Source organism: Copidosoma floridanum, unplaced genomic scaffold (genome assembly GCF_036245765.1).
Source record: "Copidosoma floridanum isolate Cflo_tuat_1 unplaced genomic scaffold, Cflo_Japanese_pri ptg000020l, whole genome shotgun sequence".
NCBI lineage: Eukaryota > Metazoa > Arthropoda > Insecta > Hymenoptera > Encyrtidae > Copidosoma > Copidosoma floridanum.
In genome coordinates this window covers 23,809,782-23,835,331 of record NW_028321897.1, presented here as the reverse complement: position 1 = coordinate 23,835,331, position 25,550 = coordinate 23,809,782, and the positions used below count along the sequence as shown (strand labels likewise).

Below are 25,550 nucleotides of genomic sequence, written 5' to 3'. Positions count from 1 at the left end.
TTAAAATCGTCCTTTGTTACGAAGGATATCTGTATATAATATATAATGTTACCATTAAATGCTACAGTCATTATCTCTGAAGTCTCCCCGATTTTTTTATCTGTTGTTGTATTTTCCTCTCCTGCAAATTTAAGGTCCGATCTTAGTTGTCCTGCTAAGATTTTGGCTTTCGATACATCTGTTAATGCTTCCTTTATTAGGTGTGTCACGCCTCAACTGGCTGAATATATTATATCGGTTGTTCTTCTCAATTTTGTTGCGAGCTCCTTGGCTAATTGTTCAAATTTTTTTATTATGCCTGACACCTCGTCCATCTCCGTTATTAAGTCAGCGAATATTTTAAAACCTTCTTCTGTTATTTCTCCTGCTTTTACTTCAAAATTTTTCATATTTTGTATTTCTTTTTCATGATTCCCGAACGGTGTGATAGTATCTTGTTCCGTTAAATGGTTGTTTGTGTCGATTGTGGTTGTTGGCTTTGAAACTATTAATTTCTGTATTTTTACCTTTTCTGCCGCCGTTAATTGTCCTTAGATCACTTACATGGCTGCGGTTTGGCTATAAATTCTCTGTCCCACTACTGCTCTATATGTCTCTTGCAAATTTTCTTCTGCTTGTAAAACTTCGATTGTGAACTAATCTATTTGTTCTACACATTCCTGCTTTTTCCTCAGTGTTACTGAGCATTTCCAGCTAGCCTGCCTCTGTGCCTGTAAAAACTGCGTTGACTCTTGCATTAGTTGATTCTAATCTATATACCATATAACTCTCCACGTCAAAGTGGCTGACTTGATCGGGCCCAAGTCCTCTACTATTATCCTCGAATTTTTCTCAATTGACTTCATATCCCCAATTTGCTTTTCCCCTTATGCGGCTTCCGTCCTAAAACAAAAAAATGGGTACTTTTCTTTGTTCTTTTTGCGTTTGCCCTCTTTGCAAATTACAACTTTTTTTCCTTTTCTTTTCTCATACGGAGGAAAAAAAAAATTCAACTGTGAGCATAACCCGTGCGCAGTTTCAGTTACCCCCCTGAATCGTGACAAATCGTACAGGCAATGGCAAACGTCAAAACAATAATTTTACTGTGCGAGAAAGCTGTACATTGCCAATCAAGCCGGGAGTATGGCTCTACCCTTACATAACGTAGTGCTTGTGCGCTGCTTAAAACTATATACGACATGCTGAGATGTTTATCGCATTATTATATGGTTGAAATCAGAGGACACCTATGCACTCGTGACTTCAAGTCCTACGACGCACTATGGGTCAAATGGGTTTTTTTTTGTTTGAAACCTAATAACTTGAGAAGGAAAAAAGATTAATCAAAACTTTTTTTTGAAGCTTTAAGCTAAGATAATAGAGAATAGAGGAAAACTATAGAGAATGTCTCGTCGTTGAAACCTGACCTCAAAATTAATGAGAAAACTCGAAAAAACAGTATTTTTAGTCAAAAAGTCACTCAAATCCCTTTACAACAACACTGTCACTTTTATTCTTCAAACAATTCTAACTTTTATTACTAGAGTTTGAGTTTTATACTTCCAACATAACCTTAAAATTCGAGATTGCAGGTAACAGTGTCAGAAACCTGATATTATGTTAAGAATAAGGAATACTTCGAAAATTCTATTTAGAGCTTTTAAATAAAGTAATAGAGAATAGAAAAGTAGTATAAAAAAATGTTATATTGTTAAACACTAACCTCTTATTTGATTAAAATACAAGAAAAAAATATTCTGAGCCAAAAAATCGTAAAAATGACTTACTTTTTACTTCATAACATTATTACTTTCATGGATAGTAAATACTATTACTAGAATTATATTTTTGTACTCCTAACATAACCTCAAAAGACGAGATTACAGTTTACAGTGTAAGAAACTTAATATTATAATAAGAATGAGGAATAATTCGAGAACCCCATTTAGAGCTTCAATCTAAAGTAATAGAGAATAGAGGGATAGTATAAAAAATATCATATTGTTAAACCCTAACCACTGAATTGATTAGAAAACATAAAAAAGCCGAAAAAACATTGAAATGACTCCATTTCCACTCTATAAGGTTTCTATTTCACATGATCCTAACTACTATCACTAGAATTCAATTTTTGTACTTCTAACGTAACTTTAAAATTAGAGATTATAGGCATGTAGTGTCAGAAATCTGATATAATGAGAAGGAAAAGGAAAAATGGGAGAATTATTTTTTGAGCTTAAAGATGAGATGATAAAGAAAAGAGAAAAAATATTAAGAATCTTTGATCGTTAAGCACTTACTTAAAAAAAAATCAAAATAGCGTTCTCACCCAAATTGGTATGACTCCCGAGCAAACGCAGCACGGCAAGATGCTACAGTAGTACAGTGCGAGTCTACTACAGTGCGCGCTGCTGCATACTCATGTTTTACACAGAGTTCTATACTATCGTAGTGTCAGAGTTCTCTCCGTGTAAGAACATTATTTAGATCTTTTTTTTTTCTTAAGGTTAGTAGTTAACGATCTGAGATTCTCAATATTTCTTCTCTATTCTTTATCGTCTCATCTCGGAGCTCAAAAAATAATTCTCCAATCATTCTTTTTCCTCCTCATAACGTCAGATTTTTGACACTACAAGCCTGTAATCTCCAATATTAAAGTTATATTAAAAGTAAAAAAATTAAATTCTCATGATAGTAGTTATGATTATTCAAAATAATAATGTTATAAAGTTAAAATTAAGTCATTTTTAAGATTTATTGGCTCAGAACATTTTTTTCTTGTATTTTAATCAAATAAGAGGTTAGGGTTTAACAATATGATTTTTTTTCTTACTACTTCTCTATTCTCTATTACTTTATTTAAAAGCTCTGAATAGAATTTTTGAAGTATTCCTTATTCTTAATATAATATCAGGTTTCTGACACTGTTACCTGCAATCTTGATTTTTAAGGTTATGTTGGAAGTATAATTCTCAAAATCTAGTGATAAAAGTTAAAACTGTTCGAAGAATAAAAGTGACAGTGTTGTTATAAAGTGATTTGAGTGCTTTTTCAGCTAAAAATACTGTTTTTTCGAGTTTTCTCATTAATTTTGAGGTTAGGTTTCAACGACGAGACATTTTCTATAGTTTTCCTCTGTTCTTTATTATCTTAGCTTGAAGCTTCAAAAAAAAGTTTTGATTGATCTTTTTTCCTTCCAATGTTATTAGGTTTTAAACAAAAAAAACCCATTTTACCCATAGTGCGACGCTGCTTACATTCACAATTTTTACGACAATTTTTACGAACGGAAAAAAAAATTCCCCCTCTTTTTCTTTTTTTTTGTTTTTTGGTACACTTGCTTCTTCCTGTTAAATGGGTATGGTTCGTTGTAAATACATAAAATACTAGACTTGTTGTTGTCTCTTTGTGTGAACGGTACAACGTCAGTATAAGAAATGTTCGAAGGAGATGTCTGCGTGTACTGCCTTTTATGGTTATCATAAACAGATTGCTGTGTTTCCTTTCTTCTAGACATGTGTTCGACACTGTGTGTTGCTTATAACGGGAAGGCGCATATACTGTCACGGATTTTGTGGCTGACCTGCCCTTTTTCCCTCTCCCTTTTGTTGGTCATCTTATTACTTCCCATGCTAGCATTCTCTTTTACATTTTTCAAGGGAGGTGGAATGTGAGGATCGTTAGATATTTTGGTTTTTACTTTTCTTTGTCACTGCTTACTCTGACTTTGTTGTGCTAAGTACGTCTCAGTGCCCGCTGCTTTCCTTTGCCAGTATTTGTTAGTTTTCGATGTCCGTTAGTTTTCAGTGTCTGCTTTGCTTTTATTTAGTGCGTTAAATGTACTTTCTTCTTTTAACAGTCAACCATTTCTTTTACTTTTTTTTTTTTTACATTCATTTTTCGATTTCTTTCGTTTCTATGTTTCTTCTCCTTTTTTTTGTTATTATGGCAATGTTAGCGAGTGCGTCTGAGTTTGTACGACAGCTGCGGAATTTTGTGAGCTTGTCTCACGATGGTACCCGCATTTCAGGATTAGCTGCTGTTGACGGCAGCATTTGTGCCCTGCTGGACGAGGCCGTCGTGGAGAAGGCGTTGGGGTGCCACGAGTGTGCCCACGTAAGTATTTCTTTTCCTTGTCTTCTCTCTATCTTCATCCCTTAGTTCCCGTACATAGTCATGTATATATATATATATATTCCTTTATTGTTTCCCTTAGCCCATTCCTTTGTACATCTGCTGGTGGGTGCCATCAGCGGGCCGTACCCGGGGGGTGCAGGTTGTGGTCCTTAAAGGGCCAACCACGCAGACCCCGATCGTCTGCCTGACTCACGGATTGGTAAGTATCTTCCTCGCTCGTATATATATATATACATTTTTTTTCTATGTATTTATCTCTCTTTTTTTAAATATATATATATCTGCTTGTATAATTTTATTGATTTCTTCGTGTGCTGTAGTTGGGGACACGATTAATCGTAGATCCGTACGACTATTTTGCCCTGTCCCCTCCTCTGTCACAGCCCAGGTGGCTGTCCAACGCGGTGCCTCTGCTGGTGCAGAGGTATAAGTACCGTGGAGGCATGGTTCGGTGCGACATGTAATGTCCGTCCGGGCAGTTGTTTGTGGCCCTCTTCCAGGACTGTCCCCGAGGGTCATCCTTCTGTTCCCCAGATCGGGTGGTACGAACCCAATGCGATGTCCTGGAGTCGGGGACATCGTACACCGTCATCCTGGGGTGCATGTGCCACGGTTCCTTCCTCGCCCTGGTGGGAAAGGCAATGGCAGCCTTGTGTGAGAATAAGTACCGTGCACTATCACTATTTGTCGGCTCGCGTTTATTTCCTTTGTTGATTTTTTGTTTTCTTTGCCGTTGGTTCAGCCGGTTGGAGGCAGGCACTTTGCCGTTGTCGACAAGGCGGCAGTAACTGCATCCTGCCTAAACTGACACGGTGTCGTTGCACCTCAGCCAGTGGAGTCTGATCCTAACCCCTCTCCGCAAATAGAAGAGATGTAGGGTGCCCCTGCTGTGCTGCGGGCTTGTGGGCAGGGACGGGGGTGAGAGCGGGATCGGGAGCGGGAACAGAAGCCCGTGATTGAGGTTTGGGATCTGCGAACGATCCCCTTTATGTAAAAGAGAGGAGAGCAATAGCAATTGCTTCCTTTTGTTCATCAGTTAAAAAATGAGAGACAAATCCTAAAACTGATGGCTTCCGAGTTTTATTGTGCTGCCCCTCCATTTTTTTTTTTCACGCCAGACAGTGGGCAAAAACGGGTTTTTTCGTTCCAAAATCGTAGAACTCGCCAACGGAAATAGATAGATTAATAATTCTTTTTGGATGCTGTATTTCACTTAATGCAGAATATAGGAAAATTATAGGGGAGTATTACATACATTGTTCTAACCTCAAAAAAAAGTCCGATTCTTGGTGATTTTCTAGAAAAATCAAGAAACAGGCTCAAAAAAAAAAGTAACAACTGAAAAATATGTAACAGTAAAAACATCGATGCCATCATACCCGAATATTAATTTGATGCTAATTTTATTTCTGATACTGACTAAACATAACCTCAATACACGCATAAAATGAAAATATATTACTTTGTTTAAAAAATCATTGTAAATCGTCCTAAAAAAATTATCATATTAATTATTTTTCCAGATACAAACGTGAATCCCAAAGCAAACCACTATAGAATTGGAATTTATATTATTTTTCTGTTCTATAACCTCAAAAATTATTAAAACTTATATTAGAAAAAAAAGGAAATATACATTTCGATTCTACAGTGGTTCTGGGATTTATGTTTGTATCTGAAAAAATAATTCATATATTAATTTTTTTAGGACGATTTACAACGATTTTTCAAACAAAGTAGCATATTTTCATTTCCTGCATGTATTGAGGTTATGTTGAGTCAGTATAAGAATTAAAATCAGTATAAAATTAATATTCGGGTATAATGGCATCAATGTATTTACTTTTACATGTTTTTCAGTAGTTACTTTTTTTTTTGAACCTGTTTCTTGATTTTTCTGGATAATAACCAATAATCAGACTTTTTTTTGAGGTTAGAACAATGTGTGTTATACTCCCCTATAATTTTCCTATATTCTGCATTAAGTAAACTACAACATCCAGAAAGAATCATCAATCTATCTATTTCCGTTCGCGAGTTCTACAATTTTGGAACGAAAAAACCCGTTTTTGCCTACTGTGCACGGTTCTGTTATATACTTTTCTTTTTGTTTTGGATAAGTTATATATTGATTTTTAAAGAACACTCACTTTACTATTATCTTCTACGTTTGTTTACATTGTACATGTTTTTGTTCCTATATTTATATATATTTAACGTGTCGTTTGTTTAGCAGTCATTGGTTTGCTATAATATGCGTATTTGTTATGAATAAAAAAAATTCTTTTCGCCTGCGCAATTGTTAAAAGTTTCTCCCTTTACTCATCATTCTATGCACCTTCTGTCATGAACAAATTTACTCATTCAGGTAGTGCCATACGCCCTACTTTTGTTTACCCGCGTAATTTGACATATTGATGCCCAGTGGTGTTATTATTATAGTGAGTATACGTGCTCTTTTTTCCTAATTATATTGCTCTTATCATTGCCTATATTGTTTACTGACCTAATCCCTACATCTCCTTTCCTATCTTTTACTTGTATTTTCGGGCGCATTTGGAAGCCGCAAAAATTTTTCGTAAATATAATTGATCCCTATATTCTGTTATGTTTTCGCAGTGCGTTCAGGGGACGCGAAAATTTTAAGCAAAGTCAAATGTTCAAGTCCGTCTCTTCGTGTCCCTTACCCTGTTCGCATTCTCTGGCGGTGCATTTACCATACATGCTTTTTTGATTTTGTCTACGTGGGATACTCTTGTCTTGTCACCTCTCTGTAGTTTTACATTTTTGTTGATGTAATTAATGCCTGTTATTTCATATAGGCCCTCGTATTACGAATCATATTTACCCTTTGATGGCTCTTTCAGCACACAAACCATTTCTCCCTTTAAGAAATATCTTGTATTCAGTTGGCAGTCATAGTAATACTTTAATCGATATTTTACCTGAACTTAATTCATTGCTGCGATAGCTCTCATTTCTGTCAGGGTCTCAACTAACTCTTTGACATATTCATCCGAAGTTTGGCCCTAAACTGGCAGCTTGATATTAGATGGTGTTCTAGCTCTTTGTCCGTAAACTAATTCGTGCAGTGAGTATCCCGTACTCTGATGGTCCGTGGTATTGTATGAATGCATGCGCATTGGTAGATGTTCGTCCCAGTGATCATTTTGTTCTACATATGCCTTGATGCATTCCATAAGAGTATGATGCTTTCTTTCGATGGCGCCGTTTGTTTGTGGGTGGAATGCTGTGCTGCCCATTTTGTATTTTTTAAACAACTTTGCAAAATCGTCCATGCTCTTATTTATAAAGTGTGTGCCTCGGTCCGATAATCAATGATCTGGCGGCGCAAAGTACGCTTTAAACTTATTTGTTATCGCTCTTACCATTTCTTCGGCTGTTGCTCTCTTCTCAGGTGTGAAAACTATAAATTTTGTTAGGCAGTCTTGTATCGATAAAATATGTGTTTACTGATTAGCTAAGGGTTTACTGATGGGCCAGTAGAAGTCTATAGCAATTTTTTCGAACGGTCTACTCGGTGTGTCGGTGATGAGCCTGGCTTGCTTTGTTTTAATTTGGACGAGTTTTTTTGTCTGGCATTATGTACATCCCAGGATGACTTACATCTGGGCGCATGTTTCTCCAGTAGTAGTCTATGGCGATCCTGTTATATGTCTTATTCATTCTCCTATGTCCACCAATTGCCGCCTCGTGGTATTCTCTGATAATTATAAATCTTTGATCTGCTGGTGAGATTACTAGAGTGTTCGTGTAGAGTACTGCTGCTAGTCAAATATCTTTAAATATTTTCTCAAAGGTATCAACAAAATATCCCCACTGGGTTTGATTGAGAATAACTAGATTCATTACAATTCCAATCGTTTTTATTTCGTTTGCTACTACTACCTCTTTAAGGGCCTTAATAAATTTTTTAATGTTTGACTTAAGCGCCATTTCTTTAAAGTGCTCACTTACATACATGTGAATAATTATTATTCTTCTTGCATTTGTCACTTTGGCTTCTCCTACGCCTTTTTCTTCGTTATTCATACGTGTCGTATCAATATATCCTCTCTCGTGCAGCGCATCTATGACCACTATGTTGGGTACCACCTTTGTTATTGTCATAAACGCTAGATCGTCTAAGTACTTAAATGGGTGACCCTCAATCTTATTCAGTTTTTTTAATAGGGGTGGATCTTCCCCCTCTTTTGGTGCCCATGGTGGCCTTGCCGTTAGTAGGCATGTTCTACACACTCTATATTTTTTCATCGATGGTGAGTGTATGACTGTGTTGGCTTCGTCCTTGCTCTCTGTTTCGCATAGCACGTCATTCAACTCGTTGGCTTGCTCTCCTCCTCCCTCTACTATACTTTCATTGCTGTCATCTTCGCTGCTTGTTTGCTGTCTGTTCTTTTTCCGTTTTTCCGTATGCTGACTTATGTCCACTGCACTTTCGGAAGTGTCTCACTACTTTTCTGAATGACTTTTGTCCTTCTTGCCTTGCTCGTCTCTGTCTACTCTCTTGTCTAGTTTGGACCCATGCTTACGCTTCTCACCTTCTTTTCTACTGCTACGGTCTTTTTGTGGGCTCTCTACTCCTGACTCAAGTTCTGTATTTATTGCGCTAGAAACTTGTATAAGAGGCGCATAATGTGCATTTTCACCTATGCCTTCTAAATGTAAATGGCCAAATTCACCGTCTGTCGTAGCAATGTAATAAGTGTAAATATAATTTCTGTTGGTCAGTGCAAAATGTACACAAAAATTTTTTTTAAATTCTTGAGAGGACAGATACGTACAATCGCTGTTCCCATACATTGTTTGTGACTCCAAAATTTTCTTTGTTTCTTCCAGCTCTCTTCATTTTTGTAATACATTAGAATTGCGCAGAATCGTTTGTTACTCAATAGTTGAGAGGTTGAGTTCGTACAACCATATAAGGCTGTGAAACTAACAATTTCTGGGTGGGTCGGATGGTATTTTCGAAATTTTTGCCAGAGTACTACCAGGTTGTGTGCACTTACAAGTTTTCCTTCACGTTTCGTCTTTTAAATATTCGAGCCATTTATCTGGGGGTGCAACCTTTTGTCTCTGCTCATCGCGTTCGTTGCGTACCATGTTCTCATTTTTCTCTGACTGAGCCATACTCCCCCCGTTATGTGTGTTTTCGTTTACTTCGTCTCTTGTGCGTATCGCTGCTTTGTCTGTCATTACTATCTCGCTAGGCTCTCACATATCTATCCTCATTCCTGGTCTGCCTTCTAGATCTTGCTTTTTAATGTCAATCATAACTAGAGCCCGCAATTTATCAGACCTTTCCTCCAATTAGTCATGTATATTCGGCTTCTCTTGTTTGTCTGTTGGAAATTCCTTCGCTTGTTTCGTGCTCCCTTTTTTTTCTTTAACATCAGTTCTTTGCTTTCCTGTAATTAACTCTTGATTTTTAGTTGCAACGCTAGGTAATGGTGTGTCACAATTCGCTTATTATTTTTTTGACAGGTTTGTCGTCAGTTGCGTGGCTGAAAAACATGGTTTTTGCCTGTGCAAAGTGTCAAGTTATCGTTTACGTGCGTTCCGTGATTTCTCTTTCTGTTCTAATATTGCTGGTGTGCTTGTAAAAGTTATCCCCTTTCGAAAGCCTGGCTCTTTTTCGATGTAGCCTAATATTCCGTCTGGTCACCCCTGTGAAATTAATCCGCCTTTCTCAGCAACTTTTCGCACTTCCCACTCGTTTCAATTCTTTATTGCTTGTGGTGGCGGCGAATTCTTTTCGTCAGGCTCGTATGACGTTGAAGTTTTCTGAATCGGCACAATGGACTTTTATTTTCTTCGACCTACCTTAAATTCTCTTCCTAAGAGTTGCCCATATTTTAAATATGCGCCCCAGAGGTCCATTGCTATCAGCCGGTTTTTCATTCTCTTGTTCGTCTGCTAGCTGGTATGTTTCTTGGCGTGGCCGTTCGGAATTTAATTTCCCCTCTTGTCATACTGGGTTTTGTGATAATGCGTCTGGTGGTCCGTTGTTTACGCCCGGGCGGTATGTAACCTCGAAATCATATCCTCTCAGTTCCACTTTAAGCCTGTTAAAATGAATGTCTGGTTTTTTAGATGAGTGAAAGTGCTCCAGCGGCTCGTGGTCTGTAGTCACCGTAAATTTGCGCCCGTATAAATATGGTCTGAATTGCTCCTTTGCAAATACGATCGCCAATAACTCTTTGTCGTATGTTAGGTAGCGAAGTTCACTTCCTTTAAGGCAGCGAGATGCGTATTCACACGGTCTATCTTTTCCGATCTCTCCCTGACTAAGGATCGCTCCAATTGCGTAATCTGAAGCGTCTGTCGTGATGATAAAGGGTTTTATCAAGTCTGGGGCCACGAGCACTGGTCCGCTACACAGTATTCTGATAAGAGTTCAAAATTCGTTTTTTTTGTTGTCACTCCACGTAAATTTTGTGCCCTTCTGTAATAGCATAGACAGGGGTCGGGCGATCCCCGTATACCCTTTTATTAATCGCCTATAATATCCGAAAAGTCCTAAAAATTGTTTGACCTTTTTTGCATTTGTCAGACGTGGGTATTTTTCGGCTGCTTTAATCTTCTTAGGATCGGTCTTTATTTGTCCATTACCTTCGATATGGCACAACACCTTTGCTTCCGTCTTCAAAAATTGATACTTCTTGGGTTCGATTGTCAAGTTTGTGTCCGCCAATCGTTTCAATAATTTTGTAAATCGCTCCCCATGCTCTTCAAGATGAGTTGCAAAAACCATTATGTCATCAAGATAAACTTCGACCTTATGACCCTGCAAGCCTGCGAGTGCTAGCGCAATTGCCCTTAAAAATGTGTTCGGAGAGTCTTAACACCCTATGGGCATTATTTTGTATTGGTAATGCCCGTCCGGCCCCGAAAATGCCGTTTTGTGCACGTCATCTTCCTGCACTTCAATTTGGAAAAATTCTGACTTGAGATCGACTACCGTAATGTAGCGCACAGATGCCAGGTTTTCTCAAATATCACTTTGAAATGGTAATGGATAGCAAGATCCCACCGTGACTTCGATAAGCAGACGAAAATCTGTGACAACCCTTACTCTTTTTTTGTTGTTTGGCCCCGGTTGTTTTGCTACTATCCAAGTGTTTGAGCTGTACGGGGAGGTAGATGGTTCCACTATCCCCTGCTCTAGCATTTTTACTAGTTCTGTCTTCATTTGGTCTCTGATCGACGGTGGGTATCTGTACCTCTTTGCAACTCGGTTTGACTCGGTCAGTCTTTTCACATGCTTTATTTCTTCATCGTTGCAATCAGCTGTGTCTACGAGTTGCATTATTCTATCTACTCGTTTCTGTTTTCTTAGCTCCTCTTCATCTCTCGCAAAGTTTCTTGTTTCTCCTTGTCATCGTTTATTTCTTCATTAAATAACAACATCACTGCTTCCCCCAAACTTTCAACATTTTCCCCTTCAAAGTCTGAGTACTTCCGGTGAATTTTTTCGTAATTTAGCATCTCCAATTCCAGAACAGGCACATATCTTATTTCATCACTCATATTAATACATTCTGCAACTATTTTTCCGTAAATGTTTCTCGCTATAAAGTTCCCAAATAATATTTCCTCCTTCATCTCTTGGAGGGGTATCCAGCCACTTTCTGCTTTATTCCTACCATTTTTTACTCGCAAATAAATAATTTGTTTTTATCTTGCAGGAATCTTAAAACACTCCTGCTTTAACAATGGTATCTCTACATCTTCTAATTTAATCATATTTTTGGCGGCGCTTATCTGGTCCCGATATCGCCTAAAAGTATCCCACCCTACAATTCCTACCGCGTCAATAGGAAACTCATGGGGGACAACATGTAATGTGCTTTTATGCCCCTGTAACTAAGCCTGTACTGTGCCCAATGTTTTGCGTGCTCCGTGAGTCACGCGAATAATAGCCACATGATACCTACTATCTATTAGCATGTCTGTGCTAAGAAAATTTTCCTTTATAATTGAAATCTCTGCGCTTGTATCTTCATGAAAAGTCGCCTTTCCATTTTTTTACTATGGTCCCCGTAACTGGACTAATGGTGGCATATGCCCTGTTCTCGCGAGTTTTATAGTTTTTCTAAAAGCTGCTCTATTTCTTTGTCACACTCTGAAAGCTTGGGTTCATCGTTCTCTATATATGTGTCCAGCGCTTTTATCCGATTAATTTTTCTGTGGGCCCTCCTGCCTTTCCTCATGCGTCTGCCCCCCCCTGTTGTGTAGTAGTGTCTTCGCACTCTGCATTGTTGCATTCTATACTTTCCCTACTTTCCCGCACTGCGTAAGTACTCGGACTGTTGATGCACGATTTTGCCTCCACTAATATTTTCTCTGCCCCTCGCGGCCTCTCTTTCGCACCTTTTCTCTTGCTGGACACGCTTCTCTCCGTTTCTTTCTCTAATTCATGTTCGACGTTTGGGGACCATGCCGAACATCTTGCAAGTTTAAAACTGCCAGTGGATTTTTTCTGCTGTCAGGGGCATGTACGCTGCTTTCCTGCTGTTGCGGACTCTTATCCTGTGGCGGCTTTTTCCTAACTAAATTCCCATTGTAGTCGTCCCTGATACCCTGATTTTTATAGCCGTTTTCATAGCTGTCAAATGTATTCCTGCTGTCATTATTATACGAATTACCATAGCCGCGGTTTTCCATACTAATTATTACTTCTAGGATTGTAGTTATTGCACCTGTTATTGTAATCATTTTTATCATTATAATTGCTATTTCTACTGTTGTTTTTTTTATTTCTGTTCTCTTCATTATTGTAATTACAGTTTCTATAATTTAAGTTGTTATTCCTGTTATAGTAGCTATTATTTCTGTTATGAGGCTCTGTTGGGCCATTGTTATAACCGCTGTTATAATAACTATCATTATAATTGTAAGCATGGTCATTTCCGTTCCCGTAATTATAGGTGTTTCTGTTGGTATTGGTATTATCCACGGATTGGTTATGCCCCTCGTTTCGCTGTCTCTTCTCTTCCTCTCTGTCTTGCTTACGTGAACGGCAGTCTCTCGCATAGTGTCCCGGTCTCTGACAGTAATTGCAGCTTCCCTTTTGTTTTCTCCCGTTATCTCTTAGCGTCTTCCTGTCGTTTATCACCGCTAACAGTTCTTGGCATTCTTTGACTGAATGCCGGGTTTGGCCGTCGCAGTATATACAGCGTTTTACGTTTGCTGCTGCTGCTGCTCCTCGCGCCCTGTTGGTGGTTTCTGTTGTTTTTTCTTCTATATTTGCCAGATTTACTATTGGCCCCTACTCGGTTGTTGCTTTTTTTTGTGTGGGAAGTGTACGTACTGGTATCGCATGCCATAAGCTAAGATCGCTCACTATTTTTAGCGCCTCTATAATTGCTTCGCAGAGGTCCTTGGGTTTAAACATGTAATTTTACACCTAAATGTTGGGTGCAGGCCATATGTGAATCATTTTACCGCCTCTGCCTCCGCGCTTTCTTTCAGAATCTGCTTCTGAATAGGGAGTAGGCTTGGGTTGGAATCATGCATCATCGTCAGCCTATTATACAAACCTTGTACTCTTCCGCCGTAATCCTCTATTGATTCCCGGTTCTGATGTCTAATTATCGTTAGCTGTGTCATCAGCGTATCTGAATTATTTGTACTCTCATATCTCCTCGCAAGTTTTCGAAAAAACTCCTGAACTGTCGTAAATTGAGCCAGACTGGGCGCGAAATGCTTAGCCACTTTTCCCTTTAGTCTGCTTGCAAGCGTGCCAAGAAAAAATATTTTATTTTCAGGGCCCACTCTTTCCGCAGTCATTCTTACCATTCTTTCGAATAGGGACAGGTTGATTGGGTCTCCATCAAAGAACGGAATTTTGCTTGCCATATGACTGAGCGTGGGAAGAATGTTTAGTTGCGAGTTCTGCGGTCTACGTGGGTGGTTATCATTGTTTGTAGCCTGTGTGTATTTTGTGTATTGGACCCTGTTAGGTGCTAAGTCACCCCATGTTCTATCCCTATTTACTTCAGAATTGACTCGATTTGCGTAATTATTATTTGGCGGTGGTGCTGTTGCTATAAATGCGGCTTCACACATTCTTTTGAGTTCCTCGCTCGTATTTTTTATTCTATCCCACAGCTGTTGATTGTATAAATCTCTTATCGTGGCATTACTTGATCCTTTATATTGGTAACCAGATGCAACTGAAATTGGCTGCTCTGATTTCTCTGGTATGCCCCCTTGTGTCGATAGCATTCCGATTTTGTTTGTTCGAGCTCCACGTATTTCTTCAGCTCTTTTCTTATTTCGCTCGCTGACTAATCCACTTGAAAAAAAAAAAAAACCCCGCTTCTTTGTTCATGCATTCTGTGTTTACGTCTGTGTCACAAGATATATCCCTGTAATCCCCGTCTGTCGGTGACAAACTTCGGATGGTTTCTGTGATCACCTTGTGCGGGACCTCCACCTTCTCTGTCTTCTTTAGCTTTGCCCTAATCCTTGAAAATAACCCCATTACTATAGCCTTAGTATTTTCGTCTAGGGTGTCAAGTTTTTCACACCCTTCTGGTTCGAGTTCCACTTCTAGCATTTGTTCCGTCATATTTTCTTTTTGCTGTCTTCTACTGGGCCCTGGCATGACCATGTCAGCTATAATATCATTACCCGGGACAAGCGATATCGCTTTTCAGCTCGTTGATAAAGTCACTAAACTAAGTCATTTTTCTTTCTACTTTTTAGAGCGAAGTTCTTTATGTTGCGTACTAGGGGGGCTGGAATTTTAAAACAGACAGATTTTTTTAAACGGAAGTGGTTACTCCGAAGTCTCTTCCTCTCAAGTTTCCCCCCTTTACCCCGTCCCCCTCACCTACTGTTCTCTACACACTTCCCCTTCCCCCACTATGTATGTATATCTGCCAATCGTGCCGTCATACTCTTGTGCAAACCTTTACCCATCATTCCCCCTCACACTCCCAAGCAATTAATTTTTAAACAAATTTTCAAATTATTTCCTCACAATGATTTTTCTTTGACTTAAAAATTTTTCTTTTACAATTCTTGAAAAAAAAGAAGAAAAAAAACACTCTCCACTTCAGAGATTTGAACCCTTGACCACCTGCATATGAGTCCAGTATCTTACTCACTCTGCTACGAGTGCTGCCGACTATAGAAACTCGGTTTCTTGTACTTCTCGTGTGGTTTATAACTAAAATATTCCATTTATATATGCATTCACTGATAATACATTCAAATCATGATAAATTATGTATTTTTTTTCTAAATGATCTAAAAAAAACATCTAAAAAAAAAGTAACAAAATTAAATATGAAAAAAAAATAAATTAAATATAAAAATTATATGTGAAAAAAAAAAATAATAAAATGAAATGAAATATGAACAAATAAAATGTAATATTAAAAAATAATAAAATGAAATATGAAAAAAAACGAGGAATGACAAAAACAAAAAAAAGAAACGAAAATTATAAGATTAAATAGAAAAATAAACAAAGAAATGAAATAAAGAAAATACAAAAGAATGAAAATAATTAGAAAAATAAAAAAAAAACATTAAATGAAGGAAATACAAAGAAATGAAAAAAAAGTAACGAAATCAAATATAAAAAAAAAGAAATGTAATACGAAAAAAATAAATGATAAAAAAGGAAATCAAACAAAATAAAATTGAATAAGAAATAAAAACAAAAAATTAAAAAAATGAATAAAATATAAAGGGAATCACACCAACAAATCAGGGGGGATAAATGGGTCACGGGACCCACGGTAAGAACAAAGTTCTTTAAACATGAGTTAAACTAGTTTAGTATTCACAATGATTGAATTTCGTGAGAACGTCGTGCATAAATACAGTACTTATGAAGTTCAACCATCGTGAGTACTGAACTTTTTTTTTTTTTTTTTTTCGTTTTTCAAGCTTTTGTTTAGTGAACTACATGAATGCAGTACTAACGTTAATAGAGCTTCGTTCTTTCTACGGGTCTGGTGACCCCCTGGTTACCTGAGAAATTGTGTTTTTATACTTATGTCATGTTTAAAGAACTTCGTTCTTACCGTGGGTACCGTGATCCATTTTTCCCCCTGGTTTGTTTATATATATATATATATATATATATATATATATATATATATATATATATATATATATATATATATGTAGTGCATCGTATTTCCTTTCTTGATTCTAATAAATCTTGTTTACTTTCCTAGCTACAGGGCTGTATTTTACTACCTACGTGGCGATTTAATAAGAATTCGATGAATAAAAACGTAAGTGGAAAGATAAGATGGTAAAAGATCGGCGTTCGTCTTTCACTTGACTTTTCCTTTTTATCGTTACATTTTTTTGGTGGTAATTGGGGAAAACTATTTTTTTCGAGCTGTCTCTCGTTTATTTCTCGTTAGAAAGATAATAATAATAAAGATAGTTATAAATTTCTCAGCTGCTATGGGTGTAAGTAATTTATTACGGATGTAACCTATGTCTGTACCAGGCGTACTAATAAAATTTCTTCGTTTTTCGTTTGTTATTCAAAAATTTGTCTAGTCAACTGTATATTCAAGTTTGCTATCCCACGTGTTTTTTGCTTCGAGTCTCGAGAGAATAACCACTAAAAAAGAGTAGCCAATGAAATAATAAATGTATTCTGAAATTAAAAACTTTTCCCAAACCTATTTTTTCCTAATAAGTGCCTTGGGGGTAAGAAAGAAAATAAAATTTTATTATTAAGTTACTTACGTGCACGTCACTATGTACACCAATAGAAATAAGGTTGTGGAGACCACTTCCCTTGCCTTTTGTCTGCTTGATCCCGTGATTATCAGCAATGAGTACCCTGGTCCTACTGGCTTTCGGGCTGCTGTCACCGCTGCTCGTGAATCGGTCCTGTCGCTTCTCGTTGGACCCTCGGCTTCTTGATTTCAAATCGTCGTATTCTCGTGGCACTGCACTATGTGTGCTTTTCGGCAGAATTTTTTGAAACGCATAAAATGAAAATAAAAATTCCGATTCTCACCAAATCCCACACCTAGCACTAAACTGCTACGTGGAAATATCATCGGTGAGGAGGTGCGTTGTGAGAATAACCAAAAATTATAATATCAAGAGCTTTATAAAAGATACCGAAATTAAAGACAAAGTAGCGCGTGTGCTTGGTCTGTCCGATCTCCTTTGTTCGCCTGACCCCCTTGAACTCACCTGACTGCCCGACAGCTAAATCCCGCGAGAGCCACGACTAGAGTTCCCTGATTAGAGGCTCGCTGGGCCTTATATAACCTCTTCCCCCTTCTGTCGATGCTTTCTTGCTGAGATCGCTTCGCTGTTGTCAAGGGGGGTCAGTATGATGTGCCCTGCATATCGTACGTAACAACACATAGAAGAAAGTAAGCTTTAACTCGTAAGTTAGTGGAAACATTTTATGTTATAGATATAAGATTATTAAAATGTGTAATAAAATGCTGTTTAAAATCAGTAAACATAACTATACTGATTCAATAAATATTTCTAAAACATAAGTTTTTCCAGCATTATAACTTAGGTATTATTTGCAGGCTTTCTAAATCGTTACTAACTTTTTGTTAAGATGTATTTAATCATGTACCTTTATTATATTGTAAACTTACATTAAGTTAAATTAAGTTATTCTACGATGAAATGGTATTAATAACTTTGATTCACTCAACTCATTAAATTATATATTTTCAGAGAAGATGAAGGTTTCATCAAAGAAGAAGAAAAACCATTACCGTCCCATGAATTTCAAAGAAAAGTATGGTTATTATTTGAGTATCCTGAAAGTTCGCAAGGGGCGAGAGTTGTAGCTATAATCTCTGTGTTCGTGATTTTATTGTCAATAGTGATATTTTGTTTAGAAACTCTTCCAGAATTTAAGCATTACAGGGTTTTTAATACGACTACTAATGGCACTAAGATTGAAGAAGATGAAGTGCCAGATATTACAGATCCGTTCTTCCTTATAGAAACTATTTGTATAATTTGGTTTACATTCGAACTATCAGTGCGCTTCCTTGCTTGTCCAAATAAATTAAACTTTTTTCGTGACGTCATGAACATTATTGATATAATTGCAATCATACCATATTTTATTACGTTGGCTACAGTAGTAGCAGAAGAAGAAGATACGTTAAATTTGCCTAAGGCCCCTGTAAGTCCTCAAGACAAAAGCACAAATCAAGCAATGTCACTTGCAATTCTACGAGTCATAAGACTCGTAAGAGTATTTCGAATATTTAAACTATCCAGACATAGTAAAGGACTTCAGATTCTAGGGCGTACCTTAAAAGCGTCAATGAGAGAACTTGGTTTGCTCATATTTTTCCTATTTATCGGTAAGTGAGTACATTTATAAGATAACATGAGCAATTATTTATGTAGTTTGACTTTTAATAAGTACTTTACTACTAAAGAGTAGCATAAACAGTAATGAACAAATAATTTTAGAAAAGTTTTACAATTCTTTTTTACCAAATAGCTTAATAACACTAGTTATCACTTTCCTAAATTTAAGTTGTTGATACAGCCGGATTTCATTTGCAACGTTGCAAATGAAACGATCGAGTAAACTACTTTCTATTTTTTAGGAACCACTTGAGATGATTTACATTAAAACGACGTTAACATTGCCTGTAATTTTTAGCCATAGTCAGATACAGGTACAGTAGGCAATAAAAAATTTTAGCGCACCATCAGAGCCCATAACTAACAGGAGCTAGCTAAATATTGTAGCGGTTTTCTGTCACCAGCAGCCTCGTACGTAGTTTATAAATACGCCGAGCCAATGTACATACTATAGACAAAGCTACTATTTGGCAACATCAAGCCTCTGCCAGCTACAGACTTTAATGACTGGATAGCATATAATGGTAAAGAGTTTAGCTTGACATCTTATGACACAAAAAAAATCATGATTTTTTTGAAACAGTCTTTCTTTTCTCAAATTTCTGTCAAAGTTAGAGGGCACCATTTTCACCACTTTTTGTTGTTCTAGAAGAATTGCGGTCGTACAGTATTTTATTTTTTTCGTTTATTTTCCAATTTCATCTTTAAACTAATTAATCACTGACAACTTTATCTTTTAACCAACCAATAACTAATTAAATTATTTTAAAGAAATTTATTATTCTACAGTTTATCTCACCTCCTGAAAATTGCAAAATTTTTGAAATACCTAACAGTAAAAGAATATAAATCCATCTTTTTAACCACCTATCAGATTATTAAAATATTTTTATTATCTGCAAATTATGGCATACATAAGATAAATGGCTTGGTATTTATATAATTATCTTTTAATATGACTGAAAATCTGATTACTCAAAGTTTCTACTTTAACACGTTTCTTTGCAAGAATTAATACTTTGTTAACAAATTTTGTATTTCTTGTTTACTTTTTTATTTGTGGCATCTTTATAAGATACTTTTTTTGCTTTTTATATTATTTCCCCTATTTTCACCCCATTTAAGGTACTCTATGCATGAATTGAGGTCCGTATGATATTCAAAAAATGAAAAGAGAAGAAAGATTATATTATCAACAAATGCAATCTAAAAAAAAACATTTACAAAATAGTGATTTTTAATGTGCCTCAAGCTATACAATAATATACATGTAAATACAGGAGACGATCCACGTCAAGTGGAAGCCCTCTGGTCCACAGTTAGTTAAAGATTAAAAAAAATGTTTTTAGCATGGAATGTAGCATATATTCTTTTGTCTTATGTTGCATGTGACCTTTTCTGAAAATTTTTCATGGTGGATTAACATGGCTACTAGAAGCTGTTTACCTCCCCCAAGAATAAAACTTTTTTTTATATAACATAAACTTCAATTAGGGCTAAGTTTTAGAGTTTGCGTAATATCTTGCTTCCTACATTGCTAGATGTTTCTCTATTTATTTTACTTATTTTTCTTCTTGAGCGTAATTCCTTACATGCGAGAAGTTGTAAGAAAACAGTTCGTGTCGCTTACAATTACTCTGTTATTGGTTGATACAGTTATAATAAAAAAAATGTATTTTTAATGTGTGACTGTGAATCGATACTTTTATTAAAAGTAAACTTCTAAATGTAGCTCTTAACCATCAAACAATTGCAAAAAAACAAGGTATTACATGAATGAAGGATACAAAAATGACACACATTTTAGAAGCTGTCAATAAGTTCAGCTAATGTTGTATGAATAAACTTTTTTTTTTGGGAGACAACGACTGCTTTTAGCTACAATGTTGGTCTGCCATTAAAATTTTTGCGAAAAGTCTACGTGGTAATCAACACAAGAAGATAAAGGCAACATTGTAGACTTTTTGGTACAAAAAGAATTTTGAAAATCTTCCACCAATTATAAACACGGGGATCCGGTTAATGTTTATTGTCACATGTGTTTGTATCTTCCTATATCATATAGTTATTCTAAGGGGGCTGCTAAATAATTAATTGTGATTATTAACATTACTATCCGGTAAAAACGAGACATTTGTAAACTTTAGTCTCACGCTCCCTGAAGGGCTACGGGACCAGCAGTATGTCTAACGATTCAGTTGCTTCCTTTGCTTAGTAAAATGTGATTCTTAGTATGTTTATATTTAATTATATGAATAATTAATAATTTTAATTACCTCTTATTTATTTGACTTGGTCTTAATTGATTTATTTTCTATTTAATTTGGATACAAATTAATTGTACAAAGTGATGAAGGAAAAAAAGAACAGTAAGACCTTCTTTAATAGAAATCATTAGCAAGTTGCTTGTATAATTAAGTACTTTTTTCAATGAGCAGCAGTGGGCTACCAACTAAAACGCCGCATAAGTAAATACACCTTGCGTGAAGTTTTAGTTAAAACTTCCTTGTCTTACATGCTATGGGGCTGGTACTTGCTGGCTTCATGTGTTTAGGCTAAATAGCTCGCTTCAGTTTTCGCTTGACACTTCCAAAAGCCACGAAGTATATAGTCATCTTTATTAGGTGACGACTTTCTGTAAGTTTGACTCTTATAAGAGTCTTAAAATTTTATCAGTGAGGGAATAAATACATCATGAAAAAGGAATGAAAAATGAAAAATTCATTAATTAACGCAAGTTGTAACTTAACAAACTCTCCTTCTTAAGACTATCATCGTCCTCGGTGAATATATATATATATATATATATATATATATATATATATATATAAAAACAATTTAATTTAAGGTAAGAAGTAGACCATGGTAAACTGAATACTTTAAATCCAATATAGGAAAAAAAAAAAAAAAATTTTTCTTTCCACCTTTCTTTTCCTAAAATTATAAGTAAAACTTTATTAGCAATATTTATTTATATACATATTATAATTATAAAAAAAATGTATTTTTTGTTTTTTTATTTTGGGAATATGACACGTATTGGGTCAATGTTTTAAGCATTCAATGGTCAAAAATTATTAAAAGATTCGATGATGGTTATGTTAGTTAATACTTCGCGTATCTTTGTACTTACAAGAAAAGGTTCGATTTTCTCATCTTTATTTTCCACTTTTGTTGTTTGTCTTTTTTTTAAGTGCTCTAAATTAAGTTACCATCGTTGGGGTCCACCGGCCGTTGCATTCACAGTTTTAGGGTTCTGCTTGTCCATTGTATATGTAATTCTGTAAGCGTAAATATGATGGCGTAAATACGATGATTGTTGATTGATACTGTATATGTATGAGTAATGTTTGTATTATATTTCGTGCTGTTATTTATTGCAACAGTTCGTATCTTATAAGTGAAATGTAAATATAAAAATAAAAATAAGTCTTATAAGACTATTGGATGATGGGTAGAGAATACATGTATAGATCCAACCATTTTTAATCATGCTATGTGGAAATATTTGTGGAATAACAATACGATAAAATAAGATATTTTAATACATATGGAGGCTTCATATTAGAAGAAAAAATTTTACAATATAGTAATATGCAACTTTGATAAAACTTTACGCATTAATTTCAAAGCCTCGATGTTTTTTTTTAAATTTTTTTTGAATTTTTTAATTTTTTTGTACTTTTTTTTCTGATGTCTGTGTCTACCAATATGGTTGAAATACGTGGCAATGATAATTAATTAATTATACTTATTCTCATTGGCCTTATAGAGCTTAAAATTAAGATCTCAGAACTGAGTAGGTATTTCTCGACTCAAAAAGTAGCTAGTTGAATGGTAGGGTTCAATTATTGGGCTCATTTTCTGCTACTTTTAATTTTTTCTCGTGAATTAATGACTTTGGCAAAGGTTTGCTTTGTTTCTGAAGTTTGTGTACGTCATTGTCTTGTGCATGTAATGACAAGTCTTTCATATGTCATCAACTTAAGTTGTTGTTGACATAATAAGTGAGTCAGCTTCTAGTTCAATTTGTGTTTTGCACCCCTTTCAATTGGTTTGGTGTATCTCGTACGATACTAAGGCTCATCGTTTGGCAACTCTAGAATAGAATCTGCGCTCTCAGGATGAAGTATTTTATTCTTGGGATAATCTATCCCACCGATCTCTTACGGCACAACAATATTCTATGGTACTAAATTGAGAGAAATGGTAAAAGAAATCTCTATCCCTTTTCGTTTTTTCTATATACTGTGGTAAAAGACACATTAGTCGCTTTGGATTAATGTTTGGTATTAATGTCACTTTTTTTGATGTTGGTAAAGAAACATTTGCTGCTTAAGAAATAGTGGATTTTATCTTGAAAGTGTCCGAATTGTTTTTTTTTTAGCGTTTCATTAGATTTTTTATCAAATGAATCACTATTGCAAATGATAGTTATAGTTTATGTGTATAATTATATTAATCTGAAAATATGTGAATTTCCTCGATGTTTACTTCGTTTTTAAATTGTTTAATAACTTCATGGAACCTTTGTTGATTTTAGTTTTTATTGTTACTTCATAGTCAGGGTTTTATTGTGAAACCTGGAACGGTAATGGAATAAAATATCTATTGATTTATAAGTCTATTTTTAATTTTTTGGGTGTATGGGTATGGCGTGGAGGTTTCAAACTTTATATGTTTACTATACAGTTATAGGTTATTAAGGTATCTTTTTTTTTTTTTTTTTTTTTATATCCATTTTAGTTGGTTTGTATTCTTTTGGTTCTTGTTTTAGGGTTACTTATAGTTTTGCATTCAGTAGATTTATGGTGCATTTTATCAATTTTTTCAAGACACTCCATTCCATAAACTTCTCAACACATCTTCTTGTTTTGTTGATAAGTATTGCTATTATAATTATAATAATAATAGCTTTTATGACATTACGTATTTAAATACAAAGAGAATTAGTTTCTCCTTTAAATTTCGAGTTCATATTTTCTGCATTTGATTTGATATTTTTTGTACATTTAATTCTTCATCTGTCCATGCTTGTTCATTAACGTTCGGTTCTTGAATCGATTTCATAGCGTCATGGAAGGCATTAATGTTAATTGAAAGTTCATATTATACAGTTAAGTTCAAGTTCACTTCTGCTTGATAGGTATATTGTAACCAAGAGATGATCTTTTGTTCACTAGTTGCGATTAGTTTGTGTGTTTTCTCTGTACATTCATCATTTTCTCAGAATATGCGTATACTTTTTACTCTTTTCCGTCAATCCATTTTGTTAGGGCAGATAATGCCAAATTGTTCGCTATAAGGGGCCGAGAATAGCCATGAATTATCTGCCAGTAAAAAAATTCATTGACTTCCTGTTTAAGGTGTGAATATAATTTTATAGTACTTTAATATTTCTGTTCCAGTTCGTAATAAAATAATAATCTCGCATTTTCTTATAAAATAGGGTTTTTTTAGAGTTTTCATATCAGAGCATATATAACCATGTACCGTTTCATCACATTGATTAAATATAACTTCGTTTAATCGTAAGTACGAAATATGGCGTGCTCCTAATGCAAAGTAAGGGTACGATATTTTTACATAGGCAGATCCATTTTGTCCAGGTTGAGGTATTACGACTGCATGTAGTCCATTAACATTACAAGGGGCTTAATCTACAAGTAAAAAATGTAATATTACCGTGGTTCTATTTTTTTGATGCACAATATATAATTTGCTTAAAGAGCTTATTTTACCAGAATAAAGATTCTGTATTCATGCAACAAATTCTTGATTTTCTGGTAGATTCTTTACATCCTGAGCTACGGTTTTAAATATATTTGGAGAAAATAGCTTTCCATGTGCTTGACTTCTTTATAAATTATACAAAATTTCAATCAGATCTTTTTGGTCACGAATAATATGATCTAAGGTAGCCTTACTTCTTCTAAGGTAAGTTGATAAACGTATTTGATATCCATCGAGAGTAAAGTCTTGTCATGAAGTTAATATATCAGCTACTAAATTAAGAGTATGCTCATGGCGTTTCATAGCATAGTTTTTTTAATGCAGCAGCACAAATATGGTTATATTATTCATACAACTTAAAATATTTTTTTTGTCAGTATACAAACTGTTAATGTTAGTGTTTATAACGTTGAAATCATCTTCTGTGACTAACCCAAAAAGTTCTTTAGCAATTTTTCCAACAATTCCAAAACCTGTCAGTTTTGTTGTCTGGGTGGTAAAATAATATTATCTCCCGCATGAGTTCCCACATTATTTATTATATCTCCCGCATGGGTTCCCACATTATTTATTACGCTTAAAAGTGCTCTATCTTTAAAATCACTTTATCTTTAAATTTAAGAGGTCTATTTTCATATAGTAAGTGTAATTAGGGTAACTAAACTGTACAATACAATATCAAAAAGTTTCATTTAATCTTTGAGAAGGTGTTTGTTCCAATGCGAATTTATTGTTTTCCAGCCATATTATGATCTTCTTATCAGCTCTCTTTATTTTTGTAATACTAATTCGTTAATATTACATTACTGGATTATTTTTAATGGTTAATTGCTATAGTTGCCATGACTAACATAGTTTTAATCTAAGCAACCTTCAAGCACTATTGTCATGAAAATGGCCAATATAATCTGCATCGTTCTATTTTTTTTCTTTTTTTTCTGGAAGACATGTAAAATATATTTCTTAGAAGAATTCTATTATTGGGGAGCTAATAGACAATATCAAGCGCTAGTTATAACTTATTTGTTTTTTTTTGTATGATAATACTATTGTTTCTTTCAAGTCACACATTATTTTCTTTAAAAACTGCTCAAAACTTTAAAAGTTCATTAGAAAAGCAGTCAAATTTATGGGAACCTAATTCTTTTTTCATCCAAACATAACTCCGTAGTTTAACATTTAGAAGCTTCAGTTTTTTATTATATCTTCTATTTATTTTTATTTTCATCTTTATTTGGTGATTTCCAGCCACAATTTGCATTTTTTGTAGTCAATTAGTAAGATCTAGTAAGTATAATGGAAAAATTCGTAACCTTTCATCTTTGGGTATC

At 35.2% G+C, this 25,550-nt stretch overlaps 1 protein-coding gene across 1 annotated transcript in view; it reads left to right on the top strand.

The window, feature by feature from the left end:
* shaker (potassium voltage-gated channel protein Shaker) overlaps positions 1-25,550 on the top strand; it is a gene marked incomplete at its 5' end in the record, with an annotated part of 629,484 nt that overhangs the window by 242,545 nt on the left and 361,389 nt on the right. Inside the window, one exon of the mRNA XM_089593785.1 lies at positions 17,833-18,476. Coding sequence (XP_089449911.1) covers positions 17,833-18,476 — 644 coding nt within the window. The remainder of the gene's footprint in view (positions 1-17,832; positions 18,477-25,550) is intronic.